This window comes from Dunckerocampus dactyliophorus, chromosome 14 (genome assembly GCF_027744805.1).
Source record: "Dunckerocampus dactyliophorus isolate RoL2022-P2 chromosome 14, RoL_Ddac_1.1, whole genome shotgun sequence".
Classification (NCBI taxonomy): domain Eukaryota; kingdom Metazoa; phylum Chordata; class Actinopteri; order Syngnathiformes; family Syngnathidae; genus Dunckerocampus; species Dunckerocampus dactyliophorus.
Window position 1 is genome coordinate 16,575,506 of NC_072832.1, and position 14,783 is coordinate 16,590,288.

The following is a 14,783-nucleotide window of genomic DNA, read 5'->3' on the forward strand; positions in this document are numbered from 1 at the left end:
GGGAATGTAGCATTTGTACTGGTGGGATGGGTTGGACGGATCCCATTACCAATATTATCAGTTTTCTGATTTATAATATGCTCAGATCAGCAGGAACACCTTCACTCCAGTGAGTTATTGTATGTCTGTGCTCATGAACGCATCACTCAAAGACTTCTTTCATGTGCTGCAGTGTCATGGTCCTGGCTCAGGATCCCTGGTGTGCTACAGCGTCTGGCCTTCACCTACTTTGTCCTGGCTCTGCTGCAGACTTTATGTGGACACAAAGAGAATGAAGAAAAAGCAGTAAGCCACTCTATTGGATTCTTTACTGACTTTTATCACCAAAATAAACTTTGTCCATTTCTGTACTGTTATGGTTGGTTTAAGCCTTGGTAGGGAAGTTGCTATTCCCTTTCACATAGCCTGTAAAAGCTACAGTTGGGGCAAAGTCTAATTTGAATAATTGCTCATGACATGTGCATGTCATTTGTATGGAGCTTCTTCTTGTGTTTTATTATGTCACGAGCAAGATGGAGCTGCTTGTGAGTGCTTTTAGATGAGGGGGCCATAGCAGCACCAGCTGCTCATTGAGAACACAGACACCACAATAGTATTTCTCACCTCAAATCTCTGCCCTTTTTTTTAATATGGCTGCAAAATAACCTAAAATAGAGCCAAAGAAAGTGGCAAATAACTCAATGCAAACACAAAGGTGGTGTACGTGTTGATCTTGCTGCCACATCGTGTCTTTGGCAACAATCACATCATCAGTAAAGGTAAAAGCAACCTTAAATGTTATACCTTTCATTAATCATTTACAGTGGTGTGAAAAAGTGTTTGCCGCCTTCCTGAGTTCTTATTTTTGTGCATGTTTGTCACACTTAAATGTTTCAGATCATCAAACAAATTTAAATATTATTCAATGACAACACAACTGAACACAAAATGCAGTTTTTAAATGAAACTTTCTATTATTGGGGGGGGAATCCAAACCTACATGGCCCTGTGTGAAAAAGTGATTGCCCCCTAAACCTAATAACTGGTTGGGCCATCCTTAATAGCAACAACTGCAATCAAGCGTTTGCGATAACTTGCAATGAGTCTCTTACAGCGCTGTGGAGGAATTTTGACCCACTCATCTTTGCAGGGTTGTTGTATTTCAGCCACATTGGAGGGTTTTCATGCACGAACCGCCTTTTTAAGGTGACGCCACAGCATCTCAATAGGATTCAGATCAGGACTTTGACTAGGCCACTCCAAAGTCTTCATTTTGTTTTTCTTCAGCCATTCAGAGGTGGACTTGCTGGTGTGTTTTGGATCATTGTCCTGCTGCAGAACCCAAGTTTGTTTCAGCTTGAGGTGGCCTGACATTGTGGTTCCATTTCATGGTTCCATTTAACACAGCAAGTTTTCCAGGTTCTGAATCAGCAAAACAGCCCCAGACCATCACACTACCACCACCATATTTTACTGTTGGTATGATGTGCTTTTTCTGAAATGCGGCTTTACTTTTACGCCAGATGTAATGGGACACACACATTCCAAAAAGGTCAACTTTTGTCTCACCACAGAGTATTTTCCCTAAGGTCTTGGGGATCATCAAGATGTTTTCTGGCAAAATTGAGATGAGCCTTAATGTTTTTTGTTCAGCAGTGTTTTTTTCTTGGAACTCTGCCATGAAGACCGCTTTTGCCCAGTATCTTTCTTATGGTGGAATCATGAACACTGAGCTTAACTGAGGCAAGTGAGGCCTGCAGTTCTTTGGATGTTGTTGTGGGGTCTTTTGTGACCTCTTGGATGAGTCGTCGCTGTGCTCTTGGGGTAATTTTGGTTGGACGACCACTCCTGGGAAGCTTCACCACTGTTCCATGTTTTCGTCATTTGTGGATAATGGCTCTCACTGTGGTTTACTGGAGTCCCATAACTTTAGAAATAGTTTTATAACCTTTTCCAGACTGATAATCTCAATTAATCTCAGTTAAATTATGCTGTAACGAGGGGGCAGTTTTTCACACACGGCCATGTTGATTTGGATTTTTTCTCTCCAAAAAAAAAATCAGGAAGAGGGAAAAAGACTTTTTCACACCACTGTATATGCATTTAGACATTTTTATGCATGTAAAACTGTAATTTTAAAACTATTAAAAACGTGTTTTGTGTTAACATTCATAAGACTAGTGGCGTGAACCGCTGATGACATCATCATGAGCAACAGATCTGACTTCTGGTTCCTTTTTCCATGTTGTAGCAAGCTAATAGGCTGCTAACAAAGACGTTTTGTGATAAAAATACATCAAGAACACAGCTGGACCCACGCGGTGTATTAATAACACGACAAGACCTGTGTCATATTCTACGTTAACTGGAAAATGTATGCAAACCGAGGTTAAAAGTTGGTGTAAACCTACGAAGTTAACCAAAAAACACGCTAACCAGGGTGTATGCTAGCCGAGGTGCCACATGCTTTCATGTTAGTTTCCAAAATTGCCCAATAAGACCAGAAAAAGGCGCTAGATTTGTGGCTAGTCGCTCTTTTGAAAGATGGAATCAGGAGGGTTCTGAATACTCTGTAAGTTTGCAGCACGGATCCGTCCTTCCACGTCTTCCGACTAAGTGCGTGTGAGGTGTTTTAAGAAGCAAAGTTACAATGCCATCTACAGTACGGAGTTGGAATGACAAACCACATTCACAGTCCCATTATAATGTGTTTGTGAGCCAGTGGGAACAATTAGCGCCAAATCTATTTGTAGCGATCCAAATTATTTTGTGTCAGGCCACCACAAATATGGGAAACACTGAATATGGTTCTTAGCATTCATGTTTATATTGACCAAGCAAGTCAAAACACCAAAATGAATATTCCTGTTGTCAGCCATTCAAATTGCATTCAAAGGGTTTGTGCCACAGGGTCAATGGTGGTCCCCTATTCTGGATGTGACGCTGTACTGGCCCCAGTGGCTCATCATCATTCTCTTGGAGACTTTGTGGCTGTGCGTCACCTTCCTCCTGCCTGTACCCAACTGTCCCACGTATGTACTGGAGGTCCAAGCCTGCTCTCATGTGAATCCACTAAATAATTCACTCTTCTCGTATGCGGAGGGTGTAAAATGCATACAGCTCTCCTTAATGGTGTGAGCCCCAACTTTGGATAATGGTGTACAGCAGCAGTTAGTGTGCACCTTGTGTTGCCGGTGTTATGATCTTCAGTGATTTATGGGCCTGCACTGGATGCTGGAGAGGGCGTAATTAGACTATCTGGATCTGTCATGTGCAGTAAGAGGAGCGGAGGCAGAGGATCCATCTTCCTCGCTCTGAGTCCTCTGCTAAATGCTGCTTTTTGTGTGTCTCTCCTAACACACAAAATTACACACCTGTGTCTGCTAGTGTGTGTACGGGTGTTAACCTGATTAATTGTTACTTTCAGCTATGTTGAAAAAAAAAAGCTTGCATATTTACTAGGTTTCATCCATTTACTCATTTCCTGTTTTCTTAATGTTAATGCCTGTGTTGTTATCAGAGGGTATTTAGGAGCTGGTGGAATTGGAGATAATGGTCTTTACCCAAACTGCACTGGAGGGGCGGCGGGATACATCGACAGGTGGATGTTTGGTGACAACATGTACAGGTACCCCACATGCAAAGTAAGTCTTTAGTCTAATTTAATAATATCAGAGAAGTTGTACCTTTACATTGGGCAGATGGAAAACAGCAATTTTTACCTTCTGCAGGAAATGTATCGCACCACACAACCATTCGACCCAGAGGGGATTCTCGGTACAATCAACTCCATTGTGATGGGATTTATGGGAATGCAGGTAAGCCACGTTATTTGCACTATTTTTTTTTTACCTCCCACATTTAATAAGTCTGACATAATTTTCCACTCCTGTTAACTGATTGTACCTAAGAGTTCAATATCAATGATTTAAGCCCATTTAATTACGTTAATAACTGAGAAACACTGAAAAAAGTTGCAAAAAATGTCGGAAAACGTTGTCAGATGCTGAAGTCATGCGAGATTTCATCGCATGAAATGATTGTTGCCTTTTTTTGACATTTTGTGGTGTTTTGTGTTTTGTTTTTTTACACTTAAGGCTTCATTATGCTACAGTGTGCACTGGCTCTTGTGACAGCGTCTTGATCCTATTGTAACTCTTTGGCGGGGGCTCAGTGCATGCAGTTTTCTGCCAAAACACTAGGGGCAGTGTTTTCCTGAGAGTGAGAAATCACAACTCTTGACTAGCTATTTAGCTTCCTGTATAGTATAGTGAACAATGGCGACTGAAGCGACATTTGTTGGAGCCCAACTAACGCATGTGGAACATCAGTCGCTTTTATTGTTGAGGGGAAGGCGTTCAATTTAAAAATGCCGCTTTTGCAGGAGGAAAAAACAGGAAGGGCTACATACAGGACATCATGTACTAAAAAAAGCCGACCCGTGGTTCACCTTGCCTTTGATGCCAGGTTAAATTTCTTTTTGGAGGTGAACGTCAAGGTCTTTCAGAGAGTTGGCGGTAGAGGAGCGAGCTGACACGGTGACGCTTAGCATGATGAAGCCTTTATTCTCAAGATCAGGGGTGTCCAAACTTTTTCCACAGAGGGCCGCATACAGAAAAATGAAAGGAATGCAACGAACCAGATTGACATTTTCATATAGATTTTTTTATTTTATTAAAAAAGCTAAAAAAAAAACACTGACAAGTATTTAAAGTCAAAGCTTTGTGTTATAAATTATTTTACATTTCAGCTTTTTTTGTTGCTTTGTGCCTTCTGCTGTATTTTTTCTCATTTTTGCATTTTTTTTTAGTGTTGAATGATATTTCTACAATGTGCCGTGGACCAATAAACGATTGGACACCTCTGCGCAAGCTGATTTAGCCTCAACAAGCAGATTCACTTTTGTTCAATTGCTACAACAGTTAAGTGTTTTAATGCATGTACATTTTACAGTCAACTTATTTTTACACTTGTGCTACAAGTTGTTAACTAGTGAGATGTATGAGGTGCATCTGGGACACGAATTACCTAAACATTACCCCTTTGTCCTTCATCATTTACGTCATGAATAAGGGTTTTATGTTTTTACATTTGGATATGAACAGTGGTTAACTAAGGTACCTTTCCACCAGTATAACAGGTAAGAATGTCCAACTATATTAATACTATATTATTAGTATTATTATTAACTATATTATATCATATTTATATCATATTTGTTATATCTTATGGCAGGGGTGTCCAAAGTTTTTCCATAGAGGGCCACATAATGAAAATGCAGAATGCAGTGGCCACTTTGGTATTTTTATATATTTTTTTATTTTCTAAAAAGGCTCAGAAAATATTATTTCTATATAAAAGACAGAGATTTGTATCATTATTATTTTTTTTTCTTTTTTTCTACAATGGTAAATGGCAATTTGTACACACCTGTCCTGTAGGAAATGAAGATTTAAAGGAAATTAGCTCTTTTTTTTGTAATTTTGCCCATCATCCACCAGTCGCTAGCTAGCTAGTAGCTAGCCGGTGTGGTGTGGCGCCATGTCACTACGCCAGTAATGTAGTTCTTCGGCGTAACAATGTTAATAACAATATAAATAACAATAACAATGTCTTGTAGCTTGGTTAATATGGGGGTCACATTATGAAAATGGAGCATTGTTGGCGGTTTTTGGTGTTTTTTTCAGAAGGCTTTATAGGTGGAACAGGTGCCCAGAACATCCCAGAACAGATGCGGTTTGAACTGGATTCATCGTTTCCTATATTGATAAATAATTACAGTGGAACCTCGGTTTTCATCATCCATTTGTTTGTTAAACGTACGAAAACCAAGGAAATTTTTCTCATAGGAAATCATGTACACCCAATTACTCTGTTACAGACAGCCAAAATATTTACAAAAATAAATTTGATAGAGAATAATTATGGTTTTACATTGCAGAAAACAATGCAAAATAATTATAATTGATGACTGCATGGAACTCATTGTTGATCCTAGCAAGATCAAGTTCAGCGTTTCTCACCTTCCTTATCAAATTGCTGCCACCCGCAACTTCGTTTGGCCCCATGGTGGATTACTTAGCAGTGGCACTCAATAAAAAAATGCACATACAGTGAATCATCGCCGTGTAGGATGTTTTGTTTGGGCACTCCATTTCACGGAACAATACTCTACATTGCAAACAGACTAGAGGCAAACCGTGGTAAAATTTCCCGAAAAGAAAATCATACTGGGGCATGCAAAAGTCAAGGTTTGACTGTACAAATAATGTGTCTATGTTTGATTTAAAATAAATCCAAAGCAAATCCTGGCAAAATGCTGTCAGGAAGACCTTTGAATCTTGAGGAGGAAAGTTTCTGACAGAGTCTGGTGCTTTAGATTGTTGGTGTGAGAATTTACCATTCAGAATCCCACATTTCTCATTTCCCGCTGGGCTGTTGAGGCTGAGCACATCAGTCAGTGAGTGTTAGATGACACGCCAGGTGTTCGCTGGCTTTCTCTGTGTCGGCGCATGCTAATGTTCCTGGCTGAAATGTATTCATCATCACCAAATTAAAGGCAGGCTGCAGATGACTTACACTCCACATCTGGCTCCACGGGATGGGAGAAATGTGAGCACTACATCAGGGACACCTCCCAGGCCTATTTGGTTACCCAAGGCCAAATAAATGAGCATTCTCGCTGTTGGTGTTTTTCTCATTTTTAAATGTGTTTTTAACGATATCTGCTCTTATCTCCCAACAGGCAGGGAAAATCATCGTTTTCTACAAGGGGAAGAGCGTCCACATCCTGTGCAGATTCCTAGTGTGGGCCATCATATTGGTAGGTCACCTCATCTGACACATTGTAGACAACAAACCACTTTGTCTGTATGACGTACTTAGGTGAGAATATTTTATCTTGCAGGTAAATGCTGCAATGTTTTTTCCCAGCCACTTGGATGTTCATCACTGTTGAAGCAGGGCTTAGTGAGGACATGTGTGGTTTGGGTGGTTCTAGGATGTTCATTACCTTACTTATCGATATTATATTACATAGTTTTAGAATCTATATTGGCTGAGTTACATTGTGCTCCCGTTTGCTGGAGAACAAGGTTGCTTTGCACACCTGCATGCCAAGTCTGTGCAAATATTTGCAGACCAAACAGCAAATGGCAGCGTTGATAAACTGGTAGGGCGCGATTAAAAGCATTAAAAAAAGTTGAAATCACATCGTAGCTTGGAGGTCACATTTGTTTTGGAGCGTCACGCTATTCTGGGTGGTCTCCAAACACAAAAAAGAACAAAAAGAGCCAAGCTGGCCTCTATTTCTCAGAGAGGGGGAATGCGTCCCACAGGGAGAAGCGAGGGTTATATGAGATGACCTCTTTTGCATCTCAAAACATGTGACAGGAGGTTGTTAGTCCGCTGTAACAAGATTGACAGTCATCCATGTAGGAAGCCAACATACCAGTGTGTGTTTGCCTATTATTATTTCAATTACATGTAAGTTCTTAAAAAAAATAAATAAATAAATAAATAAAAAATGAAAGGGCCTGCCTGCTGCAAAGGGGAAACATCCTCAACTGGCAGTCATGTGACCTGAAGTGATGATGGAGCTGGACAGGCTGCCGGCTTCACTGCCTTTGAAATGAAACTGCGCCGGATTAAAGGAAGAGGCTGGCCATGTGGCTCAGGGAAAACACACAAAAACAGTAGTAGAGCTCAAAACTTTATGCGCAGTCTGATAAGATCCAACACCAGAAATCTAACCGCTGTTACAAATCTAACACGAAGTTTGTACTGTGTACATTTCAACTGATATATGAGTTCATCTCTGACAAGGGTCAGTCAAAACTGAGCATTATTGTCCCCGTAAATGCAGCGTTTTTGATACAGCTGCCTGTGAATATTGTCATTCATCTAGGACATTGTATTATCCGAGTAGTGAATCCATCACAGCTGGCCTGTCTTGTTCATCAGTTCATTCTGGAAGACTAGATAGGACAGCTCCAGTTTGAGGGGACAGTGCAAAATCCAAGCATTTATTCTGTAAGGTAGAGACACGCCCCAATCAAGACTGGTTTCATTCATGTGTGGTGCAAAACGACAGTCGTTAAATACAGTGCCACTGACAGCTGTCTGTCGTTGGTCCCTCGTTTATCGCGATTAATTGGTTCCTGAGCCGGCCGTGATAAGTGAATTACCCCCAAGTAGGCTCTCCTATTTGTGAGCTGTGAGCAGCTCACAAATGGCCCCCGGGCTGCACTTTGGACACCACTGGATTAAATAATTGGTGAAAACTATATTCTTTTTAGTCATGTGTCAATCATCTATGTTTTATTCACAAGTTTAGGGGTATTTCTGTTTTGCTTTTTGCATCTTACAAACATTTTACGGGAATTAGAGTACGATTCTTTTGTAAAATACACAGAATAACAGGATATTGTACCGCACGTGTACAGGTTTTGTATTTGTTATGTATGACAACCAATGAAAGATCTGTCATCCAAATTTCACATCATTAACCTCAAGTCTTAAATTGACAAATTCACACATTTTGTCTCCCTTTGGTGAATCCTATTACTGTAGATTGTTAGGCTGGAGGGAAGTGAAATAAATTACATCCATTTAATTTCTCCCAGAGACAAGAAGTGATGAAGTAACACATGACTAGATTAATAAACATTAGACATTTCTGATTCCCTTCACATCATGGTTGAACAGTTAATAATGCGGATGCTACCCCACATAATGATGTTAGCAGATAGCCGTGGTGATAAATAGATTCAGGGGACAAAATGAAATAAGGTAGATGATCTAAGTTAGCACTCAAAGATGTTAACAAGAGATTTGACAAAACCATTTGTAAAAAAACACAAAGTGAATTAGTAAACTTAGTTTTAATGACCTGACAATGGTGTGGAGGCAGGGAACAAAGATGTTTTACACATTATTAGGTCTTGCAGGAAGCAAACCACAACAACTTTTCTACAAAACCACAAAATCCAAACCGCTTTGCTGCTGATTTTTATGAAAGATCATTATTTAGGGACAGCAGAGCGTCTTCCTCCCTAAAAAAAACAACAAGCCCTGTTAATTAAAGCCAAATGATCAGGCTTCAGAAGTGAGAGATTGAAATTGAGCGATTGGCCCACATACCAGCCTCATCCCACATCCTGCAGCCTGGAGAGCCCGGAGAGCCTGGAGGCTGAATTCAGCCCCGCCACGGCTATTTCCACACCATCGATTCTGTCATCTATACACGGATGATGGATATCCAAACAACGAGCACTGATTCTGATCTCTGCCCTGGCTTTGTGCGAAATGTTTCTCCACATATCTAAATCATATCTAAATGTGAACAGATTACACAGGCTTGGACTTTTATTGATGCCAGGCGCATCTGATTCTATATACTCTATACAAAGGTTATGAGGTCAACTGGGCCCTGAATGGTTTATCTGGTCCTGTCCATTTCTCTTTGAAGAAACATCCCTTGCGTGGTGATCAAATCGGTGTGTTTGTGGTTCTATCCATGTGACCTGATGGATCCTGATCCTCTAATCTGCCGGAGCTTGCTTGATTGTGTTGCCTCACGTTTTAGTGGCCCAATACTACTCGCTTTATCCCCCTTCATCGATTTGAAATCTGTTTCATTTCCCCCCTTAGGGAATCTCGGCAGCCATCCTTTCTAAGTGCACGCGAGACGAAGGATTTATACCTGTCAATAAAAACCTTTGGTAAGTGCTTCCTGACCCTCTAAATCCAGCTACTTTCCTCACAAAAAAAAGGATGGGTTTTCCGGCTGGCACAAATCACAGCTACTAAAACACGCGTTTAGTTACCTCTAATGACAAACGCAACTGTAAATATTCACCCAGGTTGTCAGAAGTGTGAGGAAGAGTGGTTATGTCCATCCACCTAACATGATCACTCTTCCTTACGAGCTACAAAATAGGGATCCTTTATCCTTTCTACCTCCACCAGCAGCCTTGGCAGAAGCAGCCTACAGTTTCACAGTGATGGAATGGAAGAAGGATCTGGGAAAAGCATCAACCTATCCACAGTGCAGACTTTTTCCAAACTGTTATGTGACTTTATGGAAACACACAAAGACAAAGCATCTTGTTATATGTTTGTAAAGCTGTGACTAACATAACTCCAGTAGAGCCTGTTTATGCTGTGACTAACATAACTCCAGTAGAGCCTGTTTATGCTGACAGCCTGGCTAAACTAACCAACTCATCAAGCCCTAGGCCAGGGATGTCCAAAGGGCAGCCCATTGGCTGTTTTTTTATTGGCCCACAGCACATGCTAAAAATATGATTTAACAAGAAAACTAAAAAAAAACAAAACAAACAAACAACAAAAATGGAAAAATCAGCAGTAATTTTACAAGAATAAAGTCAAAATGTGAGGAGAAAAATGTGTAATCTCACGAGAAAAAGGTCATAATTTTACGTGAATAACATTGTAATATTATGATAGGAAAAAAGAATGTCATTTTAGTAGCATAATGTTCAAATATTTTAAAAAGTAATTTTTTTTACTCATAATATTATGAAAAACAAACAAAACAACAAATAATGTAACTTCTAGAAAATTTGGTTGCCGAAAAAGTTCTAGTGTTATGAGAATAAAGTCAAAATATTAAGTGTTAAATAAAGTGATGTTTGCGAGAAAAAAAATGTACAAGAAGAAAGTTAAAATACTTTGGGGAAAAAACAACAACGGTAGAAATGGAAAAAAAAAAAAGGAGAAAAAAGTCGTTTTTAAAAGTCTTAATATTATGAAAAACAAACAAATAAAACTAACTAAAGTTAACGCTTTACAATGTTATGGAAATAAGGTCCAAATATTATGGAGATAGTCATAATATTACGAGAAGAAAGTTATTTAAGATTATTTTAAGATTATTTAAGAAGAAAGTTGAAATATTTGGAAAAAAAATCATAAATGGGGGGAAAAAAAAGAGCAAAAACCGACGTTCATACCAATAATACGCTTTTACACCTACTATATCATCAAGCTGACATGCAGCTTTTTTTCTTGAAATATATATAGCGTCTTAGAATATCTACATGTTGCTTTACAAAATATCAAAGTGGCCCTTGCATCCTTTCATCTTTCAGTATGCGGCCATTGTCCGAGGCCTAGTGGTTAGCATGTTGGCCACACAGTCAGGAGATCTGGGTTGGAATCGCCGTTGGACATCTGTGTGGAGTTTGCATGTTCTCCCCGTGCGTGCGTGGGTTTTCTCCGGGTACTCCGGTTTCCTCCCACATTCCAAAAACATGCATGTTAGGTTAATTGGAGACTCTAAATTGTCCATAGGCCATGCGATTGACTGCCGACCAGTGCAGGGTGTACCCCGCCTCTTGCCTGAAGTCATCTGGGATAGGATCCAGCATACCCCTGCGGCAGGACATTTATCTTTTATTATTGCATTACTCAGTGTTGATTGGAATGTATTGATCAGCATTGATGAGGTCACATTATTATGGAGAAAAAATGTGTAGATTTTCTTCAGTACAACTTTGTGTTTTAGCACGGGTGTACTCACCTTGTACTGTATATGCACTGTACTTGCTCAGATGCTGACTACTGTATGACTGAGTTTGCTCCACTTTCACATTCCGTTGAATATGATGGGCATCTTTTAATGCTGCTGCAGGAAGAATGCCATTTCATCTGTGATGTGTAAGCAAATTCTCCGTGATGTTCCACAGGACCCCACCCCCTTCACTAAAACGGCGCTCATCCCTCGCCATTACCTTCCTGGGCTTTTATAGGCAGTTCATCATGCACAGGTTATTGAGCTCTTGAGTACGAGTCCCTGCCTGGATGTCGAGCAGTAATTAACTCCCAGCCAAGAGTCCTTTTTGGCCCCACTTCAGCTGAGATAAAAAAGGGGGGAAAAAAAGCCATCTAGAAGGCTCTGGGAGGCAGCCACTTTGCATTAGATGATATTGCATCAAACATTCTTGCACTTAGGAACAGGCGGGACACGGCTGGCTGGCACATGGCCACGGGGCACACGCCAAGGATCCACTGCAGATGCTTTATACACGATATGGACAAAAGTATTAGGACGACTGGCCTACAACGACAAGAAGTGAAAATTGGGAAATATAGGATTGGTCTGTGCTTTGCAGCTAGAACAGCATCCACTCTTCTGGAAGACTTTGTGCATTTGTCAGGACCTGAGAGAGGGCCTGCTGGCTCACCATCTCTGGTGTAGTTCATCCCAAAGGTGTTTCACAGGGTTTAGATCAGTGCTTCTCAAATAGTGGGGCGGGCCCACCCTGGGTTGAACAGTCAGTGGGGGCGTGAGATGCAGGGAGGACTTTCAGTATTAGTGCAGACCTGCCAACGTGTATGAATTTGTTGTAGTCAGCATGCAATTTGACTCTTGAATACGCTCGTATGCTTCACTGCTCTTCATTTTGTTGCATTTAGATGGTATTAGTTTTGAGTCAAGTCTGTATAGTAGAGATAAATAAATAGATATCATCACTTATCAACAGTATTTCAATTAAGTGAGAACCACTGGTTTAGATCAAGTTCTTCAAGTATGCTTTTATGGGCCTTGCATGTCAGCCTCACAGTCTGGAGATATGTGCTCTCAACTCCATTGGAACATCTCCCAATTGAAAACCATGTGTGTTTTATCTCGGTACTCCAGTGTCCTCCTCAACCATACAGTGTTGGGCTAATTGGAGATAGATATGCGGATAGCGTTTTTGATATTAAGAATAAAAAAAGCCTGCATCTCAGCTTTGTGTTGTCCTTACATTACATTTTTTTTGCTAATTTTTCCTGTTATTTTTAACAAACATTTTACATTTTTCTTGAAATATTATGTTTTTTCTCATAATATGTTAACTTATTTGTGCACTTTTTGATTTAACATTGAACATACATACATAACTTTCAACCAACCTCATTTTCCTAAAATTGCAACTTTATTCTTTTTATTCTTTTTTGGTTTGTTGCTTGTTTTGGGTTTTTTTTTTCTTTTGAAAAACTTACATATTTTAGTCTTCAATATTTCAATATATCAACTTTATGCTATTTTTTTCTCTTAATATTATGACTTTAATCTCCTAATATTTTGGCTTTATTCTCGTAAGATTGCTCTTTTTTAATTTTTGCTGTTGTTTTTTTTGTTTGTTTGTTTTGTTGTTTAATTGTATTTTTAGAATGTGCCGCAGGCTGTAAATAACCCCCGGGCTGCACTTTGGACACCCCTGCTCTAAAGTGTCCATGGCTGTGAATGCGCATGTGAATGGCTGTTTGTCTATGTGTGCCCTGTGATTGGCCGCCAACCAGGCCAGGGTGCACCCCGCCTCTCCAAAGTCAGCTGGGATAGGCTCCACCCTCGATCCTAATGAGTAATGTTATAGCAAAATGTTTGTGGCGGTCTCTTTTACCAGGTCGTTGTCCTACGTGACCTGTATGGGCTGTTTCTCCTTCCTGCTGCTGGGAGGCATGTACTTTATCTGTGACATCAAGGGCTGGTGGGGAGGCCAGCCATTCATATATCCAGGTACCGACCATGGCCCTGAAAGGCTCCTGGTGTACAGAAATAAAAACAGAAATATTTTCTATACATCGTGCAAGGCTCTTCATGAATTTCTACCTCCACTCCTGTCGTCCTCAGGGATGAACTCCATCTTCGTGTACGTCGGACACTCTCTCCTGGGCTTCTACTTCCCGTTCAGCTGGGAGATGCGCTTCCAGGCAAGCCACTGGGAGTGGCTCTTCCAAAGCTTATGGGGAACTGCATTGTGGGTGATTGTCGCCTACCTACTATACAGGAAGAATTTTTTTCTCAAAATTTGAAAAATAGGAGCACCTATCCCTCCCTCCATTCTCCACGCAGTCATATTTTATAGCATCTTTGCCAGTTCAGTGCTGCATCACTTTTCTCTTATAGGTATCTATTTTCATAAATACACTGATAGTTCACACTGTGAAATATTGTCTCATATTAATCAGATGCATTTGGTAAATAAAAGGAGCCAAACAATTCTTTTTGTCAGAAGTTAACACTTTAAGGGTACTTATTGACATTAACGAATGACTTGTTTAGCCCCACAAAATTATTTTTGTTGGAGGTCCTTAAACAAACATGTTACATTCACATTTAATACTAATAAAACTATTAAAATAATGTATTATTTTCTCTATCCTGTTCAGGGTCACAGTAATAGCAGCAAATTATAATTGACTTCCTTGATATTTATCTATATTTTTGCCTTTTTTTTATCTACTGTCTTACAGCGCCATAATACTAGACTTAAACTAAAATTAAATTCAAATTAACTCCTACTAAAACTAAAACATATAATTAATGACTTACTTATATTTATAACTATACTAAAGTAAGACTAAATAAGCTTATTCTTGTCCTGAAAAGAGCTAAATGGTGAAACATTATTTAACATAAGAGCCGCAGTGAAGTGCAGGAAATGTATGCCATTTGCTGTGTGAATTAATTACAGTGATTAAATCAAATATAGTGAGGTGGTACTTAACAAATTAGACCAAGTGATTCCACAACACACCAGGTCACAACCATACAAGTCTGTTGCCATGACCACTCCTCTTTTTCATTGTGTGTGTTTGTGTGTGTGCCATCTGCTGTGTGAATGGCAGTACTTTAACAGGGGTCAAGACGCGCAACTCACATTAATGGGACAGACGCCTCTCGCACTCATCCTGTTGGAGAATCAAGGAAATTAAATCCAATACATCAGAGAATGTCAACACCTTACATGTATTATATGTCATGGACAGAAGTATTGGGGCACCTGACC

At 39.9% G+C, this 14,783-nt stretch overlaps 1 protein-coding gene across 1 annotated transcript in view; it reads left to right on the forward strand.

Annotated features, from left to right (window-relative positions):
* si:dkey-192p21.6 (uncharacterized protein LOC565246 homolog) overlaps positions 1 to 13,806 on the forward strand; it is a 39,103-nt gene extending 25,297 nt beyond the window's left edge. Inside the window, exons 11-18 of the mRNA XM_054798129.1 lie at positions 173 to 285; positions 2,890 to 3,011; positions 3,500 to 3,623; positions 3,711 to 3,797; positions 6,725 to 6,802; positions 9,631 to 9,701; positions 13,398 to 13,510; positions 13,625 to 13,806. Coding sequence (XP_054654104.1) covers positions 173 to 285; positions 2,890 to 3,011; positions 3,500 to 3,623; positions 3,711 to 3,797; positions 6,725 to 6,802; positions 9,631 to 9,701; positions 13,398 to 13,510; positions 13,625 to 13,806 — 890 coding nt within the window. The remainder of the gene's footprint in view (positions 1 to 172; positions 286 to 2,889; positions 3,012 to 3,499; positions 3,624 to 3,710; positions 3,798 to 6,724; positions 6,803 to 9,630; positions 9,702 to 13,397; positions 13,511 to 13,624) is intronic.
* Positions 13,807 to 14,783: the final 977 nt, after the last annotated feature.